Below are 22,023 nucleotides of genomic sequence, written 5' to 3'. Positions count from 1 at the left end.
TGGCACACACTTTAATGTTCTTTGTGATGCACAGTCTGCAGGACATCAGCTTCCTGCATGTGGGTTTATAAAAGGGTTACCTGTGTATATTATGGGTTCATTTTCCTTAGAGGGTTTGTCAAAGTTATCCTTCTTACCAAGGAATTAGAAAACAGAACCCAAGTCATAATTTTCATATTTTTGTTCATTGTTTCTAAATTTTGTAAAACTATGAGCCATTATAACTCATCCATGCCTTGAAAATATCTCTCAATCTTTGCAGTTTTAGAATATTGATCACACCATCTTATGCCCTCTTGACTCCTTCCAAAGGACCCCTGCCCAAAAAAAACCCACCACCAACCAAACCAAACCCAAACAAGTAACACACCCAGATTTCACCCTCTCACACACAGAAGGACCAAGGGTGAATCCACACTCAAAATAATGCATTACCTTGGGCGATATAAGGTGTGGTTTCCTCTTTGGCAAGGACGTTGGTGGGCCGCGGCGTCGGGGCGGGAGGTCTGTTGACAATGAAAGACCAGCTTCCAGGCTTCCTCTTGACGCTCATCTGGGACAGTATCATGTCGTACTCACTGTCTTCAATCTCCTCGAAGGTGTAAGGATCCTCCTCCACCTGCCACTCCTTTCCATCCACTTTCTTTTCTTCTCCTTTGGGTTCATCTCGTGCTGCCTGTGTTGCCCAGCTGTGACTTCTTTCCCGGTGGCCTTCCCCGGATGTGCCTGCATTTGAAACATGTAGCTTGTGTGTATTCTTTTATGATTTGCCACACTACTGGCCCCATCTGTCATGTGAGCATCCTTTCAAAGTAGCTTAATCAAACGTACAAGATCCACAAAAATAATCTGTCTTACCTCACAAACCCCAAAAGAAAAGTGAGCTGCATAATTTACTAACATGCCTTTCTATAGTTTGCTACTGTTAATTTTTGAAAGAAAAAATATTTTGTTTAAGACATGGATTTCTTTGAAAACATAAGTATTTTCCATATTTTATATGTATACATATCTTTAATATCAGGAAATTGAGGCATCAATCTAAGTCTCAAACTTGAAAGGTTTGAAAAAGGACATTCGTTAAGCATAATATGCTTACATATTGTCACTTGGTCATTTTACCTTTCATATTGCTTGCACTGGATATTTTGCCTAAAATTCGGTTTCTCTGAAAATGCTGGGGAATAGGGAATAGGTAAAGGACCTGCTGCTTAACCCTCTTGCAGTCTTTTCTGGCTGTGACAAACTGAGCTTCAGAAACACAATTCGATTCTTCCAAAGCCAGTGTAGACCTCACTCACAGGTGACGATGATGGCATAAAAGACAACACAATAAATCCGTGAGTTGAGGTTTAATTTACATAAAAATAACAAGGTCCAGTAAAATCCTTACAAACCTTTATAAGAATATGCTAACATTTTAATAGCAGTTATTTAAAACCAAGATAAGAAATACTTCAGCTCATGAGCAGATTGAAAGGACTGCTTGGCCACCAAAATGCCTTTTTGTTGTTGTTGGCTGTTCTCATCTTTTTTTCAATTTGCTTTCATTTGGAGAATGAGAATCTGATCAAAAAGAAATTATTTAATTTCCAAGTGGGGATCCGAGTGGAAAAATTTAGAATCTACAAGGAAAGATAAATAGCAGAGCAGGTTAAAAAAGTTTCAGCAGTTGCCCTGAGCTGTGGAAGAGAGGAGAATCCTCGAAATCCAGGAAACCTCTGCAGAGAATTCCACACATTTCAGCTACAGGCTGTGTGGTCCTGCGTCTAAGTCAAAGCCCGTGGTTGTGAAGATACAGAGAGATATTGTGTTCTTTGCAAGCTGAAAAGCAGATTATCATGCTCCAGGGATGCTGTCTGTAAACCCACCTGAGGAATCTGCTGTTCTGGCCCCACATGCCACCACCTCTCCCCTGTCACTCGCTCTGGGGCAGATGGGATTTAATCTAAAGAACGATTCCTGAAGTTAAGACCAGCTAAAGTGAGCGAAATGCAATCTGTGGTAAAAAGTGGCCACCTACTGTGCTACTGTTAAAAGACTTTAAGAATCTTTAAGAAAAAGATTGGCATTTTCTGCTCCATGACTTCCAGTGGTCTCGGCCCTCGGAGATGGAGAGTTGCAACGCAGTGCCACACTCAGCGCTAAAGGAAAAGCAGTGGCTCTTGGTTTGTTTTGTCTTTTCCATCTGGTGGCTTTCAGGAGACAACTTAACAGGTCACTTGGCATCGTAGGTAGGTGGTGGAGAGCGTTTTCAGAGGGCAGGGATGGGAAAGGAGGGGAGCCCAGCAGGCCTTGTCCCTCCTAGGCCCTCTGCTGTCCAGGAGCCTGTCAAGGTGTCCCTCTTGTTTGTTCCCGACTTACCCTGTGAGGGGGAGCGAGGTTTCTCAGGTGGCAGCGCCGCACAGGCTGAGCGTGGTGGGGGCAGCGGGGGTGCACAGCAGGCGGGGGGCTCCGCAGTGGGCTTGGGCTCCTCCCCAGTGATGAACACGTACAGGTGGTCATCGTAGGGGTCCTCTGAGCTCTCGCTGACCTCCTCTGCATCCTTGAGCAGCACCTCCTCATCTGGCCCAGGATCTGGTCCCTCCCCTGTCCCCACGGTGGCTTCGGTGAGGTCCTCACTCAGCCTGGGCGTCTTCTGGCTTCCTGGGTGCAAGGCTGGATTCTCAGAGGCTGTGCGGGGGTGGGTGCCAGGGGGAGACTGTGTCATCTTATGAGCACATAGGAGTGCCCCCCCTGCCCCGTGATCTCTATTTCACCTTGAACTTTCCCCCAACCAGGCAGTCAGCTGTGAATGCCCCCCCCCCCAGGCACTCAGGGAGACTATAGCAAACATACCAGAGTGGGATAGCTTTAAATCTTAAAAAGCAAAACAACAAAGCAAAAGCCTTATTAAATTTCTTTTGTTAAAAAGTCCTCTAGATAAAGGATTCCAAACAATTGTTAGACCTTGAGAACTTCCAAACAGACGGTAGAACCTCTCTGCAGACTTTGGACTACGTAAATTGTTACTTTCAATACAAATATTTGTTTCATGCTGTTGCTAAACTAAAATATTGCTTAAAAAGTCAAGTGTTAGAATGTAGAGAAAAAGTTTTTTTTTTAAAAGTCCAGAGTTACATGGTTGAAAATTTTTAGCAATAGGAGAAAAATTAATAACTTGGAGAAATCACCCCCAGCATGCTCTCCAGATTGCTACATGAAGTTTTCTTTCCTCTCTCTCTCTCTCTGTCTCTCTCTGTCTGTCTCTTTCTCTCTCTCTTTCTCTCTCTCTAAGTATTTCTTTCATGTGAGTAAAAGACAGCTACAGTTTCCAGGACTGCCACTGCGCCAGGTCCTTAACTACCACCTGGGCGGAGCAGGCAGGCTCCCGTCTGATCTGCTTGTACCAGCCTCGCTCCTCTTGCTAGTTCTAACCCCGGAGCAGCAGGCCTGTTAGGAGGGTCCCTAAAGCGTGAGGGGAAGATGTTAGAGACTGGGAGGAGTCATTGCTTGGCTGGTGGGGCCACTCACTGCGGTCTGGCTGGGTAGGTGATACCTTTGGAGTGACAGCTGTGCACTGGAAATTGCTCCTGGCGCACTTTTGTATTCAGTGTCTCTTGAGACTAAGTGATAGTCTCCGTGCTGCTCAGTAAGCCGAACCTGGCTGCAATGGTGATGCATGTTGGACTTGAGCAGCTTAGAAGCTTAACTAAGTGACTCAGCAGTTCTGCATCCTAGGATGGGAGGACATGTCCTAGGGCAACTGTCCACCCTCTAGGATGTTGTAATGGTTGATTCTTGTGTCAATTTGAGCAGTTTAGAAGTTTAACTGACTCAGCAGGGCACAGGGTCCTCACTTTGTAGACATCCTGAGCCAATGAAACAGGAGGGCTGGGGTGTGGTGTCAGTGCTACACCTGCTTACCCTGTAATAGAGGAAAAGAGACTTGTTCGCCCCCACCCCTTTTTTGCCCTTGGTTGCTTTTGCTATCTTTTGCCGTGAACGGTGGCCCTCTGCCACACCACCCTGCCTTGGAGCCAGCTGACTGTGGACTAAAACCTCTACAAACTGTGAGATAAATAAATCTTTCCCTCTTTGACTTTGGGTGCTGAGGTATTTTGTTCCAGCAAGAAGAGGGAAAAGTAACTCATACACAGTCCCACACAGTCCCGGGAGCACACAGTTGGGTGGGCAGCGGGTGTGGTGTGCTGTGCCTTCCTGGCAATGCCAATAGAAACTGCTTGACTCAGGGACTGTGTTTCGTAACCCTCTATGCAAGTTGGGGGGCTGAACCTAAACATACAGTTTTATATATGAGAGAGTTTTTGTTTTCAAACTGCAGAAGTAAATTTTTCTTCACAAACTACTGCAATAATGTTTTGTTATCAAAAACATTTTTTCCAGAGGCTTAAATATGATGATGATGCATGTATGGTCAGTACCAATGATGGCTTTGTTACCTTAGTTAACATTAAATGATAAAGTATGTACCAGAAAACTTGCTGAATTGATTTAATATTTAGCCTTTGTATATTTTGCAGTAGTATTTGAGGGAGTTTTCTGATTTTTAAAAACATTTTTAGGATAATGAAGCTTTATTAGTTGGAACTGCACACTGATGAGCTGACCGAGTATAATTTTATATTTGAATGCCAAAACATATTTTAAACAAAATCAAAAGACAAATTATATATTCAGGGAAATCTATTCTTTTCTATTATGTCTTGTTTTTTTTTGAGGGGGGGGTTTTCTGATTTCCACAGCATAGTTGCGAAGCATTGCCTTGAATTTTATTTGGTTTGCATGTCAGTCATTGTCACTGCAAAAACTTCCAATTGTGAGTGTCCGATGGATATGTATTAAGCACAGTCACACGTGTGACAGATATGAGCAAAGCGACATAAGCCAGTCCTGGTCTCCTCCAGTGTGTATTTTAGGAGAGCGGAGACCATAAAGCACTAACACAGGGCAGGAAACACAGTGTTAAGTGATGCTAAGGTGCAGGTGGAAGAAAGAAAGGAAGAGTGAGCAGCAGTGGACTGGGCCTCCTGGCATGAAGGACAAGATTTAAGTAGACATCGGAGAAGCCCTGTGGAGGGAGCAGAAGGTGCTCGGTGCATGTGGAGTGCTGCACCTTGGACACCACTGAGAGGCCTGGTTAGAGAGAGAACCAAGTGTATTTATTGTCCAGGGTCTGTGGATGGCCAGGAGTTAAAGTCCTGAGGCTTCGTGCAGAGTGTGAGGAGTTCCTTCAGGAACTGCAGTGTGAGCGGTGACGGGTGTGGCTGCTGCGCTCGTGGGCTTTCTGAACAGCAGTGCAACTCAGATTCCTTGGACTGGATCACCCTTGGTGTGATCTACACTCATATTGCTTGCAAACCAGTACCGCCCTCCTTCATGAGTTGCACTAATGAAAATGTTTGCACACATTGTGGCGAGTGTGTGTGAGCATGAGAAGTCCTCCATTGCAGCACTGTCCAGTGCAGTAGCCCAGGACAGGGCCCAGGACGGTGTGGCCGGTGAAATAACAGAGGATGAGCGATTGCTGACCACCAGGGATATTTCTAAAGGTATAGTGGGGAGTGTTGTGTGGATTGGATGTGGGCTGGGAGGGAAGAAGAGTAGAGAAGGGAGGTGACCCGGGGACGGGGGCTGCTGTGGGGCCGCAGGTAGCAGTTCTGCCTGCTCCCTGCAGTCAGCAGGTCCGGTGGGCGGATGGGAGAGGCAGGGCTCTGCACTTGGAGACCTTGAGTAGTAGACATGTACTAGACATCCTGCTAAGGTGACAGCAAGCCACTGCATTAGGGTGCCCTCGTGGCCGCTGGAGGGGATCCTGACTTGGTCTCAGACTTGAGAAGACAGAGCAGCAAGTGTCATCATAGTGAGGACTTAGTGTCCAGCCCACACTTCCCATGCAGGCAGAGGAAATTGAGGTCAGCAAAGAACATGGCTCCCTGTGGAAGAGATACTTGCAAAATACAGTTGTCAAATAGAAATGTGTATCAGGTGACTTGTGTATTTTCTTCTGAGTAGGAGAATCATTGTTTAATTATTAGGCATTGAAATTATTAAAGTATTTTAATCAGCAAATGCAGTAGCATCTCACTGTATTATAAAAGTCACTCTGTTAATGAAATAGCTTTTGACATCCTCTTCAGTGATACTTTTCTGGTATATAAACCATAATATAAAAGTTACTCACACATACACACACATATGCATGCACGTTCATGGACACACACAATATGTAAGGAGACTTACAGGGAAAATGTGCAGAGAGTGAGACTCTGTCCTCTTCATAGTCATTTAATTGCTCATTACTTCCACTAATTTCTTGGATCTGAAAAAACAAATGTAATTTTCAATAATGCATATTAATTCTAACAAGTCTTCATTTGATACCTGTACAAATAAGAAAGTATGCACTTTAATTAATGATTCAATTCTATCACACTACGTCCTTTGGCCAGGTCTTTGTAATCCTTGCAAGGGACACAAAATTCACGGTCATGGAGTTCACAAGTGCTTAGTGACACACAGGACCGAAAACTCAGGTGACAAAGTAGAACAACTGAGGTGCAGTAAAAATTTGTAAATAAAACCGAGCACAACAATTTCTCTTAAAAACTCTCGGCTTTGCTTCCTTTTTACATTTTTATCATCAAAAAGGAATTTTTAATGATACCCAGTGTAATAGCACAATGAAAAACAATGAATTTATGCAGGTATTTATTTTCCATCTTTAAAAGGAAGATACCAAATAAGGGTACGGAAATCAGTTCTTCATTCTCTCTCTCTCTCTCTCTCTCTCTCTCTGTCTGTCTTTCTATGCATTCCTGGCTGCTTGGGATGAAATTCAGTATGTGCTGTACCCTGGAGCAATCTGGTCCTATCATATTTAGAATTACTACAAGGTGACAGAAACCTGCTATTTCTGGGCTTGCTGGTCTTAACAGTCTCTGGAGAAGACCCAGAATCTGGAGTTGTGGCTGTGTTGGTGCTCACAGAGAAAGCTAGGTACCACCCGTGACAGCTATGTTTGTCTCAGAACACCGAGGCAAGAGATGGTGCTTGGCTGCCTGGAATGTATGTCACATTTGGCTAACATGAGTTCCAAGTGACTACTCAAATAGTTTATGGTTTTGCTGTTAATTAAATTGATGTGAATTGTTAGACAATCTGCTCTACATTAGAAATACCCATACTCATCTATTTACATTGTTAGAAGCCGAGGTGTGTAAAACCACTTAACCTGCTTGCTGGCTTCACCAATGTGCTTTATCATCCAGTTTGGCCAGTGAGGTTCCAATAGCATGGATTCATTTTGTTTTCTTTTTAAAAAATGTGTTGTTACAGGAAAACAGCACCATCCCTAATTTATCGTGGAACCTTAAGAATAAAAACCTCTGTGGTGATATTTAGGGAGCTCAGTTAAAGACCTCATTTTACAACTCAATCTTGTTTTCCCATTGGTGGATTCTGTACAGTGCTGATATGAAAATAGTCATGTACTTTGGTATTGGGAGTGCCAAGTTGAATGACGTTTGTATGGTTTGGGAGTAAAGTCATTGTTTAATGTAGCTATTCTTTGTTTCTAATTAGTCTGTCCCGTACACTTGATAAGATAGATCAAACATCTATCTTGGAAATTCTCAGATGGGGAATATTATAGATAGCTAAGTTAGGTAGAAATACAGAGCTGGGCCCTGGAGACGTCGGTGCAGAAACCTGTGGCTGGTGATGAATTCACTGAAGAAAAGGACCTGCTCCGCCATCTAAGCCCCCTGGGATGAACAGTGAGGACTCACATTCTAGGTAGGTATCAGTCACTGTGGGGTGGGGGACCAAACCTCCTTAACACACGCCTTCCGGGAAAGTCCTCATCTGCCGTGTGCATTCGCTACATGATTTGGTTCTCTATTTGAACCCCGTTTAGTCAGTGTTTCCCTAGCAACTATACTTGTCATGCACCTGCTGGTTGACCATAGTTTTATCCTAGCTCACACCCACCTTATGATTTGCTGTTTGATCAATATTACCCAAGCGACTATGCTTGTAATCTTATTGATTGATTTAGTTCCATCCCACCTTAAGTCCACGTCACCTTGTGGCTTTGCTCAGTAAGCACCCTTGAGAAACGGGTTTGGCAGGCAACTCATTTTCTGGTTTATTTCTCTCAATACATTCTTCCTATTTAAAAAAAAAAAAATTCACAGTACTCTCAAAACCACACAAAGGAATGCTTTTGCTAGTTGACTACCAGGAACTGTTTCCACAGATTTATAAGAATTGAGAAAATTCCTACATTTTGTTCCCTAACCTAAGCATTATCAACTCAAAATCACTGTAAATTAATGAAAGACTGGACTAGTGTTAAATGCATGTGTGTGTACTGAAGTTGAAACCTAAAAAGATCATTTTTGTGTAACAGCTTAAGCTATATGACATTGAACAAACAACAAACATCCCAAACCTGTCTGTCTCAAATGAACTTGCTTGCAATTTTTTTTTAAAAAAAACCTAGTTTTCCTAACATTAGTATTTCAGTAATTATTATGTAAAATTTATATTTTGTATATTTCCTTCTAATACATACTTTTCCCAAGAATGAGGCTATCTTTAGTAATGTTTACACAAAGAAATGAGTTCGTTACATGGACAATCACATTTTAAAAATACGCTAGTAGAGTATGGTGGCAAAAGCTGATCATCCTAACATCTGAGGGGCAAATGCAGGAAGATCATGAGTTCAAGGCCAGCCTGATGTACACAGAGAGACCCTGGCTCAGAATCTACCATCTTCCTCCAAAGAAAACCGTGCTAGATCTAATGAGTCATTAGGAACTCTTCAAAAAATTCTGAGGATATCTTCAAAGACTAGTCTCATGGCATGCTAACATCTAGCCACTTTTATACTGGGCTGTGTGGTGTCATGGACAGTGCATGGAATTGAAGTCAATTTAAGAGCAAATTGCAGACTTACAATTTATTAGCTGGGTGACATTGAATGAGACACTTAACTAGAATCCTCACTATTATCCTGTAAAATGTAGATAGTGTTGCATATGCCAACTGTTCACTGAAGGGATAAATTAGAACAATATGAGGTGTCTCCTTAGCACATAGTAGGTGCTCATAACTAATCTGATTCCTCTTCTTCACATAAAATATACATCTGCTTTTAAGAAGCCTGGTTACCTTTTCTGAGGTAGAATCTGACTTCTTTCATTCATTTGAGAAATTTCTAAGCAGGCTAGTAGATGTTTGATAGTCTGTTAGTACAAGGAAGTTAAAAGATATACAGTTCCCACTGTCAAAAATACCACATTTTAGCTGTGTGTGTGGGGGGGGGCCTGTAATTACAGCACTTCTGAGGCTGAGGCAGTAGGATCACCGTGCGTTTGAGGCCAGTCTGGGTTACATGGTGAGTTTAAGGCCAGCCTGAACTACACAGCAAGACCCTGTCTCAAAAGGAAAGAAAAAACCACATTTTTCGCCGAGATTTCAGGCATGTACCGCCATGCCTGATGATAAATGTTGCTTGTGGCTACATTCTGTGAGGTATCGCCATCTTTACTGGGCCTTCCATTTGGTTTGACTTTGACAGTTTTTGTCACTAAGGGAAAGTTAAAATTAAAATCTACCCTTTGGTTTATGGCAGTCGTTACTAATGTGAAAATAGTTATCTTTATCTGAGACTATGCAGTGCCACAGGGATACATTTGCAACATGCTAACAAGTTGTTGCTGCTGCTTCTCCTGCAGGGGTACAAGAGTAAAACTGTCACACTAAAAATGTAACGATTTGGATATGTTTCCCAGTAAATGCTGCTAGGTGCAGTCTAGGAGGTATACTTCTCAGGCCTCTTCGTGGGTTGGCTTTTCCTGGGCTCCCTCCTGTCCTTCTCCTGTCCTCACAGAATGTCCCCGTGGTGAGCTCACTGCATGACCTTTCATCCATACTACTAGCCAAGGACTCCTGTGTGTCTTGAGCTCCAGACTTTCCTGAGATCTAGAGTTTAGGACTGGGAAAAGACTACTAGAAGAAATGGTCTTAGAACCATAGGGAAAAACCTGTGAAGAGATAAATCCAAAATAATTAGGGTAGAGGTTTCAAGTGATCACTAGCACTACGCAATTCCCCACGTGTAGAAGGAAAAACCCTACAAATGGTTCTTCAGGTGGAGGAGGAGCGTGCACAGGAGGGAAGGAAATGATAAACCTGGATCATGCATGTGGACCAGCTCCCCGGGAAGAGGGCACTGCATACTGCAAACATATACTGATAAAGAGAGGAAAAAGTGTTTTTCCCATTAAGGGGAATGAGAACTAAGGAAGGAAACATTTACCAGGAAAAGAAGACATGAGAAAAATCCTGGAAATGACACGGACCAGAGTTTTTAGAGTGTTTTTTGATGGCAAAAACGGGAGGAAAGGAATCAAATATGACCATGCGTGTTTCTGTTCTCAGTGCAGATGGCTGGTTCTAATGTCTACACTCTTTTCAGATACTCCCCCAAAGAACCCTTCTCATTTTCAGACGAGGACACTGATTTACCAACATCTTTTTAAAGAAATATATCCTGAGAATTTGAAGTCAAGATAGAGCATATGCATCATAAATTCCCTTTGGCCTGGGAATGAATATATATGAGCGTGTGACCATAAAGTGATGAGGTGTTTAGTTGCTTTGTGAGGTCAAGAAGTCACTATCTTGGGAACACAGAAAGTGCAGTTGTGCCTTGATACATGAGTGCTTTTGTTTGTGAATTTGGTTTTCAGATAGAAGTGTTTGGCAACATTTTGTTTTTGTTTCCGAACTCTGCATTGAACAGCAAATACAACCATGGCTATTCTCCACACAAACACAAATATGGCTATTGTCTCCAGAATTGTGGAACGAAATTAAGTTCATGAAATAAGTGCCACTGTAGTTGTAAGATGATCAAAGAAACTACTTTGATCAATGAGATAATTACCATGAACAGGCTAACGGAACTGAATGGAAGACTAAGTACAATATCAATATTAAATTGTAAAGATACCAAAAATTTATTCAAATATCACTATTATACAATTTCCTTCTTAAAAATAAACATATGAAAAAGCTTGCGAAGAAATTAAATGCAACATCTGGTATTACGCATTCATGAACAATACACTAAAAATAGAGGGCTATGTCTGTTTATAAATGAAATTAAATGGTGAGGGGAACGGATAAAGGGTTTAGTAAAAGAGAAAATTTTAGACAGTCAGCAGGATATAAACACATAAGTCAAAATCAAAGCTAAGAAACAAAGTCGTTCTTCATGACATTCTTCAAAACGGTCTTTAGAACTCAGCTAAAATGTCCTAAAGAAGGACTTTCTGATGAAGAGAATTTTACAAAAACAGAATCGAGACCTGGAAAATTCCTCGTATGCCATCTTACATGTTCAAGCCTGATTGCTATCACCAGTTTTGGTTACTCAATGAATTTAAATGTTGTATAGGGGTAATGTTAGGTCTGTAAAAAAAAATCACAAAACAACACTATGTCAGGGGTACAAATCATTAGTCTGCTTAGAATGCTTCAATCAAATCAAATTTTAAAAGAAGCCATTCATTGGGAGGCAGACTAAGCAGACACTAAACAACGGAGAGATTTACGTGTTCCCAAGTTGATAGACTGAAGTCCGTGAGGGGAAAGCGCCAGGTTCATATTCACGCTAACTAATACCTAGTGCTGATATTTTGGTTGTTGCTCTTTCTTCTGAGATTAGATACTTTGAGTGTGTGTCAGAGGGAGCCAAATGGAAAAAAACAAGCCGAGTAATAAGCGGCCGGCGTTGCCACCACAGTTGTCGGACATCTCATTTATCTAAACTCAGAGATGCAGGTGGCTTCTGGAATCCAAGCTATGAGCAAACAAAATATCACTTAGAGACCTAGCAATTTTCCACAAAAATTATACTCTTCAGTTTGAGATAATAAGTGTTATTTGATGCATAGAACAAAGGAGCTTTCAGGTTTATATTACTACTCATTATTAGCAAATAAGTGTAATTTGACAAATTAAACAAAAGATTCTTAAGGCTCACGTTGTTGTAAATTCATTCCCATTAGATTTTATGTGGCTAGCATAATCAACCCCAGCTCTCCAGTACAAAATCAGATGAGTCGATTCGTATCGACAAAAGTATTTAAAACACAGAAGCCAGGCAGGCAGAAAAGCTGATTGCAAATTAGTGAAGACCTGGATGAGGGTGATAACAATTAAAAGCTTCTCCTGAGAGCAGGCAAACTCACAACAGGTCTGAGTGCACACATGCATTCTATGTGTTTATCAGGGTTGCTTTTTAATTACAATTACTGTATCCTACATATTCTATCTCCTTTTACAATTGCACATTTCAATTCTGGAGTTCAACTGGGAATGATATGCACATCACTGAATAGAAGTATTTCATCTACAAACAAAACAAAACAAAAAAACCAAGAAGGAAAACAGCTGTGCACACCTAACTGGCATCAACAATATTCTTAGTGAAAGCCACCGTGTTCACCCCACCTCAGCTGTTAGTTCCCAGCAGATCAATTGCCAGACACTCTCTCTTCCACAGCACCAAAAGAAGCACAGAGAGATGCACATGCCTAGATACTACCCTAGTTCAGTTCCATTCCAGGGATATCACTCCTGCAAGAAATGCAGTTTACACACCCGAGCGACCAAAACTTGGAGCAGAATAAATTTGAGAAGTTAGTGATACACAAACCTGGTAAAAATAAATTGGCAATGTATTTAAGGTAAAATAAAGTGGGAATCTCTTATGGTAGAAGGATTAACATTGTTAGTAAAGAAATGTTTATGTCCCGTGCTTGCATGTAAGATCAAGATTTAGGAGAATCAATAAAACCAGTAAGACCATGCTGGAAGAAAATATCATTTTCTTTCCTGTAGACCTCAGAAAACTCCAACTTGTAACGTCAATAAATTTCATCTGGGGTCCCTAGTCAAGACATAGACGGATCACTGCTCACATTTTGCAAAATGCATACATGTTTGGTTCCACTTTACTCTGGGTCTGAGCACTACAAGTCTGTTTGTTGTGAGGTGGCAGCTTAGACTTATGTAGCATCCAAGACTTTAAGGGATTTTCCAGGCCAATTTCAACCATTGGTAAAAATGATTTTGCTTTTTCATAGTCATAGCCTGAAAAAAGCCAGGACGTGTCAGGAAACCATGGTGCATCCACTCTAATCTGGAAGCAAATCCCATGAATGTGCAATGTTACATGAAGTTTAAATAAGTTTGCCTAGTTACTTTCAGCAGTAGCTTTGGAGAAGGCTCTCGTCATCTCGTTTTAAATGCAGAGAGCTATTTCTTCCCAGAAGGAAGAGCCTGCGTTTGACATGGTGGAAGCAGGTTTTCACAAAAGGGTATGTGTAAGTGTGAAACAGTCTGTTTAAATTAAATCAAGATTCTCGTGCAATAGAAGACTTAATGTTACTCATTTTGGTTGAAAGTGCCTCTAAAACTGTGAAATCGTATAGAAATGAGCAGCTGCTCAGCACATGTAAAGATGGTGCTGAAGCCATGGGTCTCGTTCCCTGACACTGTGGAGTAATGTTTCGTCTAGATAGTTGCACAGTTTTACCCTGTTATGGAGCCTGTCATTAAAACAGCATGATAAGAATTGAGTTACCTTACCTGGGATTTGCATTTGTTAACAGCTGAACTAAGCAGACGAATGAAAAATTAAGTATTATACCCTGTGTTTGAGGACACTTTACAAGTTTACAATAATTTATGCCTTACTAAAAAATTAAACAGCTTTGTTTTATCAAAACAGTGACAGCTCATCTTCAGTAAATCAATCCCTAAAGACTTACAACAACAGTAAAGGAGATTTCTTCTTATTTATGTTTTGAAAGACATTTGTTCAGAACCTACCAAACATCAGAAACCAGGTTATTAATGGAACTACAAAACAGAATACTTTAAATTTCCCTTAGAAAACACAGACATAGACATTTATGCTTATTCTACATTTAATAAATGTAAGAATGGTATCACTAATAACTACATCACTTATCATGTACCAGACACTAAACTCTGTACTTACATTAACTTATTTAATCCTTAACATAATTTTCAGAGTTAGATTTACTATTGTTAGTCTCATTAAATTAATGAAGGCACACTGTGGCTCACCAATTTCTTAGAGGTATTAAAAAAAGAAACTCCCTCTCCAACAGTAAGGGATGTGGGTGAACGAGCATGTGAGGAGGAGCGTGCCAAGTCATCCAAGAGTACCACAAGGGTCTCAAGTGCTCGGAGGAGAGCAGCTCACACAAACTTTCAAGGGACAGAGAAGCTTCAGGGAGGTGGCTCTTAAGACGTCCAGGGCAGCAATCGCTCAAAGAGGCTGAGGAGGGGACATGGGTGACCACAAAGTGGTGGCTTGGCTGGAGGGCAGGGCACAGGTGACTCTGTGGCATAGAGCACAGCAGACCCCTCCTGCCTGTCTCCTCCTGGTGGCCAGGGCCTAGCTCTTACACAGGTAGTGGGAAGGCTGCCATACTGCTGTCTGAGTGAGGGGGACGCAGAAGGCTGCTATTGATGGGCAAGACAGCAGTCAGAACGCTGGAGAGTAGCGGCAGGACCTCATGATTCCCTGTGACAGGGCTGTCATCTTGTGATGGGCCAGTGTTGTCATGTGATGGGGTGTCACCATGGGATAGGGTGTTACGTGATGGAGAGGGTATCACCATATGACAGAGCTGTCATTCCATGATGAAGTGTTGTCATGTGATGACCAAGAGTGTCAGCATGTGACAGGTGTGCATATCACGCGCTGCTGCAGCTCCAGGCTGCGGATGGGGACACAACAATGTCTCCACAGGGTGACTCCATGCTGTGCCTCTCTTCCTGCTCTCCCTGCTGGCAAGGGGAGGCTTCTTTCCAAGCAGGTAAAGACAACCATGCTTTTTACATTTGGCTTGGATGCAAACACAGTGAAAGCATCTTATAAATGTTTCTTGTGTTCTGTGAAATAAAATCAGGGTGAATGGAGAAATGTTACCAACACAGAGTATCACTCTAGGCCCAGTCTTGCAGAAAAACAATGTTGAAGATGAAAATGCAACAGTTAGAGCAGATGGGTTTCACAGTCCTCTACTTTCATAATTCAGGGGGCCGAGTCTCCTCCTCCATCCACACGCCACTACTGCGACACACTCATCATGAGACAGAAAACAGAGCAACAGGCAGGTTCCTAAGATGATTTATTGCTGCTTTCTAGCTGAAGGGAAGTTTTAACCTGGGTTCCTTGCTTGGATATATGCAGCTGGTAGCTAGCAGTGTTGATCTGTCTTGTTCTCAGGGGAGAGACGTAGATCCTGAGGCAAAAAAGACTTTGAGTACAGTTCTCTGTGTGTACAAATCAATTAATGGCCTTTGGGCAGTTCCCCCCACGTTGCTGCCTGGCAGGTGGATGACAGTGAAGTGGAGGAGATGCGCGTGTCTGTGGTTCACAGCCACGGGAAGCTGAGAATTGAACCTGGCAGCTCAGGGCAGGGGCTCCTGCGTAGGGTCGTGTATCCTGCCCGAGCTGGAGGCTTCCCATCCTGTCAGACTCTCGGTGATGTGGAGAGCCGACCTCACTGAGATTCAGGAAAAGATAACAGAAACCAGGAAACAGAACTGTCGGCTTAGTGAAGAAATCATGTTTTATTCCATAAACGGAAATGGAACTTTAATGTTTGTATTATTGCTAAAAATGAACTCAAAATCCATAGCCTCCACTTTGATCAGTGTGGCATTTTAAAGTGTGAATAAGTAAGAAAATATGGAGTGACTTCTACAAAATCTACAATTATACAGTATAGTTCACAATGAACTATGGCTCTAAACTAAAAGGTAATTATGATCTTCCTGATAATTTTAGAAAAGTCTTATTTTGCCCCTTACCCACAGTTGAACTTCCAAGAAAGTGTTACCCTACTCACAAGAAACTGTTATTATTTAGTCTTTATCTAGTTTCTGATAGTGGAATAAAAAGAAAAAATAAAATTTGATGCATTGTATGATAGGTACATTGGTCCAAATGTTCTGACAACAGAATTAAAAATAATTTTAAGTTGTAGTTTCATATTGCCTTGTCCAGGCCTCACCAGCATGGGAAATTTTACCCTAAAACCGCCTTTCTTATTCCTGCAGCCAGCACTGCAGAGAGCTGAGAGCCCTTAGCTTTTGGTGCTGGTTTGTCTCGAACGCAGTACTATGACTGACAGTGCCTTCTGGACATTTCCATCAGGAGGCCGCTAACAGGTTGCCTGCTACACTGAGCTCTCAGATCTCTGCTTGCTTCCTCGCATTCTTTTTATCTGGTCAAATAACAGCTTGTCCAGATACATTTCTGCGTTATTAAGAGTTTAACACAGCGAGACCCAGATGTTAGGCTCTCTGGGTTTGTATCTCTCGATTCTTAAGGTAACATTTGTTTTTCAGGTGTGCTGCTGGCCCATTGTTCCCTTTCCTTTCTTTATCTCTCTGCCTCTTAAAAAGAAATAAATACAGATCTCAGAAAGACGAGGTTTTACGGATTAAGTTAACAAACCCTCATTGCCGTCTACTCTGTAGCTTAGTGAGAGCCATGTGGCAGGAAGGAGCTGAGCTCTGGGACGGACTTGTGAATCAGAGCTGAATTACCGATGAAGTCCACTAAGGGTTCCTCACAGTGAACGGGTGGCAGGTTAAACAGACTGCATGCTGTAGAAAGGCGTCTGAGGTCAACATCAGAAAGAGGTGATGTAGGACTGGGACATCCTACCCAGGACAGCCTAGTCCTTGTGAATGTAAAGAAATTTACTTGACGTCCTCTGCTCATGTTCTGCATTTTTAAAAGCACTGAAAGATTTCGATTGCTGAAGTTTCTTGTTTACCCCTTTCCTTTCCTGGATGGAAAGCAGACGCTGTGTTTCAGCAGGCTGAGAACAAAGCGAACTTGATCTTGAGGCTGAGGAAGAGCATCAGCGTCAGTGTTTGCTTTTTTCCCTGGCTGTATATTAAAAGCACGCTCAGAGCTCTTACAACTCCCTATCCCCAACTAAATAAGCATCTGTAGAATGAGATGTGGGTTCATGCCTCTGTGCACCCAGGAGAAGAACCTGCTTACCAGGGTCAGGTGACTTAGGTTTGCAGTAGCTCCTGGCTAATGACATGACCTAAGAACAAATCATTTAATTTTTCTTAGAACTAATTTTCATCTGCAAACCAAATACTTGCTTCACTGGTTACTTCAAGCACCAGACAGGCTGGTTGTAAGTGCTGACTAGGTGACATTTCTGTGCCACAGCGGGGTGTAATGTGGTCCCAGGTCCCAGGCTCTAAAACTGCTCCTATATCCTGTGTCTCACGGCCTCCCAGAGTCCCACCATTGTGTGGCTTCCTAAGTAGAACTCGTGAGCAGCAGCATGTGCACCCCGCAGGAAATGCAGCAGTGTGGCTGTGAGCATGAACTCAGAGTCACCAGTCAGGTCTCAGCCCGAGTCCTCCAGGGACTGGCTCCCTGCCGTCCACACTTAACTCTGCTGGTCCTCGGCCTGCTCAGTGGGGTTCAAACCGCGCCTGCCTCAGAGAGAGGCTGTGGCAGGCAGGCGTGTCCCCACGCGCTGCAGTGCTGCTGCTGCACGCCATGAAACCCTCTTGCTCCTTTTCTATGATGATGGGAATGCAGTGTGCGCTTCCTGAAAGGTGTCTGGCTCCCCGAGTCTAGCTCTGTGCCCTCGCTGAGTCCTTCTCCAGCTCTTCTCCCTCCGTGTCCACCAGAACTGAGCATGGAGAATGGAATGTTTAAAAATCAGGTTCTCATCTCTTGTTTATCTGCCAGTTCCCCGAGGTCAGGACTCAAATGCATCACCACTTCTTTATCTTTTTCTTCAGGTAGTATTGTAAACCATTTCCCTTTGCGTATTTTTTTTTTTTTTTGAAATGTCGCAATACATAAAGATCACACTCTGTGGAGTTGTTGCATGGACCTGACGCATCTTAACCCTTCTTACATCCTCCCCCCCCCTTCTCCCCAATCTATTGGTCCTTTTCCTATTTGCAAAAGGACTAGCTCCTTGTTCCTTATGATCTCATTTATTTTATTTTTTTATAATTTGGAATTATAATTTGGAATTTATAATTTGGAATTTATAATTTGGAATTTTATAATTCACATAAAGGAAACCATATTTAAGCTTGCATGTGTGATTCATTTCAGTTCACATTATGGAATCAAGATGTGTACATTTTCCTACAGTGACTCAAGTTTGTCTTTCTTGAGAGCACAGTAGTCACTACCATCTCTTAAGGGACACAAAGCTAATTTTGTCATCGAAGTACAGATACATGGGTCTGTCAGAACAGTGCTTATTACTAACTTTATTTTTTGTGAGTTTTATTATACTAAACAATGAGAAATTAGTGGGAAAAATTACAAATATAGATTACTGTGTTTTTATCTTGTATTATTTATAAAAAAATCAAAATTATCAATATTGCCTGGTTTTGGTATACAAAATCTAAAGAAGAACTACCCAAGTAAACTCTTATATGAACTACGGTGAAAATGCCAACATCACTCTACCAAAAAGTATTCCTTATTTCAATGATCACACCTAAGGCGCTCGTCACACATGACAATGGCACATTCCATCACACATATCACACTGACAGCTTGTGCGCTTGGCTTTCCTTTTCTACGTGGTAGTCTTGTCACCTCTCCACTCTTCCTGTTCTGTCAGGAGCTTCCTACTGCACTGCACAGCATGCACTTGGCAGGGAAATAAGATGTCAATAAAATAAAATATCAAAAATGTAACGAGTGCTTAGAATAGACAACAGTTTCATACCAGCCGTGCACTTCCTTACAAAACCTAAAAGGTAACATCCAAAATAGAAACTTATGTGAACCACAGTGTAAATGCAGACAAATACCTGCCACAGAAATAAGCTTGGTTTCAATTGTCACGCCTGAGGCAGTCTTCACATGTGACAACTACATGTTCTGTACACTGATAGCTCATACGTTTTGTTTTCCTGCATTTTTCTTACAGTTGACATCTTTTTTGTTTTCCCAATTTTGTAGGTCTTTGTGATGCTGCACCTACCTCTTTACCTGTCAGCTGACCAGTGTGCTCCAAATTATTTTTGCAAAGTTCCCTAGGCAAAAATATTTTGTTTTTCCTCTGCTGTAAATAATCTTATGAGTTCCAGTCCCAATCTTCTAAGAAAATTTCTCCACGATATTTTGCATTTGTTATTTTCTTTGTAAACCATCAAACTATTTATACCATACATGTTTAAGATCAAGCAAAACACAAGCATTGGCCAATGCTTTATTTTTCAAGTGACATCATAGCTGTTGCATAACTCATCAGAAACATCTTCTCCACCTCTTGTTTTGTTGTTAAGTTTCCATCACAGGCTGCCATTTTGTCGAGGTTTTCCTATCAATATTTCCATCATGGTAAAATATGTTGACATCAGCGATGCCAGTTGTTTTTCTTTGCATATACTAGGCCAATGTAAATCCTTCTGAAATTCAAAGATTGCGCTTTACAATTCTCTGTTTTGAAATCGCCACATTTCATTTGGAATTTCTGCTTTCTTCCTGTGTACATTTTCTGTACTGGTCAACTTGTGTTCTTTTAGCAAATGTAACAAACTGGAAACTGGTAAACCAACTGTCAAATATCACATTCCAATTAATTTGGGAGATAAGAGCAACAGGTCTGTTCACAACGTGATTCAGATTATTACTATACAAATAAGGACCTGGTGGCTGATTTCCAGAATAAATGTCTAAAATTGAAAGCATAAATCTTTCTACAAAGGCGTAACTTTTTATGCCATTTGACCTATCACTTTTCCGTAAGTCTTTTACATTCCTGCCATCGCTACAAGAAATCTGTGCTACATACAGCAGAATTCTTTCAGTTCAGCCAGCTAGGGAAGTGTCATACTAAATACTGTTTTGAATACGGCTACTGGTGCATTCAGAATGTTTTACTTGTATTTCAGTCTTTGGGTATTTTATAGCGTCTTATAGCTGTTACAGTTTCCAACATTGAATGGCAGTGCTGGGCTTCTGTCCAACAGCTTTCATCCCTGCCAAGACCTTCACTATATTTTCATACCTACTTCTAACATTGGATGATTCCATTTGGTTGCATAGCCATTTTGCAACATTCTGACTAGTCAAACATGTACTCATATTGCTGTTTTGTTCATCATCTGAATCAAGGAGATCTGTATTCTCTGTGTCTGTATCAATCGATTCTTGCCTCATTTCACTGTCACAGAAACTTGGCTCACATGGCCAACATCAAAGTCACCATCCACAACACCCTTCTGTTATGAAGGCACGTATTTTATCATGATGGATCATCTTCATCATCCATGCATGAATAATCTCATGATTCACTTTTGACCTCTTCCAAAGCTCACAAATCTGGCTTTTCATGTGCAATTGTACTGAATTGGGCTACTTCTACAGAAAAATCAAAAGAAAAAAATTTTAAACAAATCCTGAAGCATGTGAGTTTACTTGACTGTCTGTGATGCTCGGGTAAACTTACACAATACAGTTAGAAGGATCACAAGGTGGGTGTGAGTCCTATTTTTCACACATGCACACTCTTGGCCATTCATCATCCCAAGTGGTAAACACATGGACTACTTCCTTTATCCCTCAGGGAAAGGTAGTGAGTCACATAGCCGGCATTATAATGCTAAAGTAAAAACTTACTGTAGAAAAGCAAGGGATGGGTCCGCTGGACCTAGACTCCTCATTTAAATGGAGGATCATGTCATCTTCATGGCTAACATACCATGTTTGCCCACACATTTATTTTATTAATATTTTTGATCTTCTATACATGATTATAGGACACTCTTGCTCTTAGGAGACAAAAATAAAGATCATTCATATGTTATTGCCATAATTTAGCTCTCTTGTGAGATCTCTTTTGAGCTTTAATAAAAATATTTTTGATGATATCTTGAGCAAAAGCTTCCTGATTCCTCCACAGTAGTGTTGAATATTATTCATTGCATTTAATGTTATACTTTCGTCAACTGTAACCAAAATTTAAGCTCTAAAAATATTATATCACACAAGGATCAGATAGGACATGAATTTTTTGGTGGCCCCCTTCCATGATAGCTTTTGGTAGTGTTTCTTCTGAACCGGGAACCTGTGGAGGGGGCACAGGATGGCATGAAGGGTCTGAGTGAGAATCACCCTTAGGACTCAGCATAAGGTGTTTACAGTGACTGATGCAGCGGGGTGTGGCACGTGACATGTACAGTGTATACCTGAGCAGGAAACAGGCACGTAATAAGCTTTTATTGCTTTTTGTGCTTTGAGGGCTTTAATTTTTCTAAAGCTAAACAAGGTCTTTTCTCACCACTTTTATTTGACCCTTCATGTGCCAGAAGATATTTGTGAATAACAGCTCCCATACTTTTTGAAATAAATGCTATTACAAGCTACCAAAAACACCTCAAGGCAAAGCAGTGACTTATTAACTATGACTTTATGAGGCTTCCCACATTCCATATCCTAGAAAGCAAATAAAACCCTTGTGTCTGGAAAGGCCTTTTTCTTCATCTTTCATAGCTGCCATCCAAAAATTACCTCTCCTTAAGCCATGGTTGGTCCATGAAAGAAATAAAATACACACAGGGAAAAAGTGTCTCTAGCAGTCATATTTTCCCCAGGACTGGAGATGCAGATGTGAAGCGCATCGAGACAGTCTCCCTCTGGTATATGTCAAGTTTAGTGCAGATGGGAGATGGTGTCACCTCTGATTTACTGATGCTTCTGAATCCAGCCTGAGAGGCAGCACCACACTGGAGAATTCTTGATCCTGGGCCTTGGAGGTTGCACTGGATCACATGCCTGTCCATTCAACAGCTATACCGAGCCTACTTTGTGTCAGACCACAATCTAAGCCATCTGGAGACTGCAGTAAATAAAATAGGACCAGGTTCCTGCCTCTGTGGAGC

The 22,023-nt window shown here is 41.7% G+C and overlaps 1 protein-coding gene across 1 annotated transcript in view; it reads right to left on the bottom strand.

The window, feature by feature from the left end:
• Bank1 (B cell scaffold protein with ankyrin repeats 1) overlaps positions 1-22,023 on the bottom strand; it is a 238,636-nt gene that overhangs the window by 40,598 nt on the left and 176,015 nt on the right. The window contains exons 8-10 of the mRNA XM_063260550.1: positions 6,244-6,322; positions 2,365-2,673; positions 436-726 (exon numbers count right to left, since the gene is read on the bottom strand). Coding sequence (XP_063116620.1) covers positions 436-726; positions 2,365-2,673; positions 6,244-6,322 — 679 coding nt within the window. The remainder of the gene's footprint in view (positions 1-435; positions 727-2,364; positions 2,674-6,243; positions 6,323-22,023) is intronic.

Source organism: Cavia porcellus, unplaced genomic scaffold (assembly GCF_034190915.1).
Source record: "Cavia porcellus strain 051 isolate PalLab524CR breed Dunkin Hartley unplaced genomic scaffold, mCavPor4.1 scaffold_14, whole genome shotgun sequence".
Lineage (NCBI taxonomy): Eukaryota > Metazoa > Chordata > Mammalia > Rodentia > Caviidae > Cavia > Cavia porcellus.
Note: the sequence above shows the minus strand (reverse complement) of the source record. Positions and strands in the feature narration are given on the sequence as shown.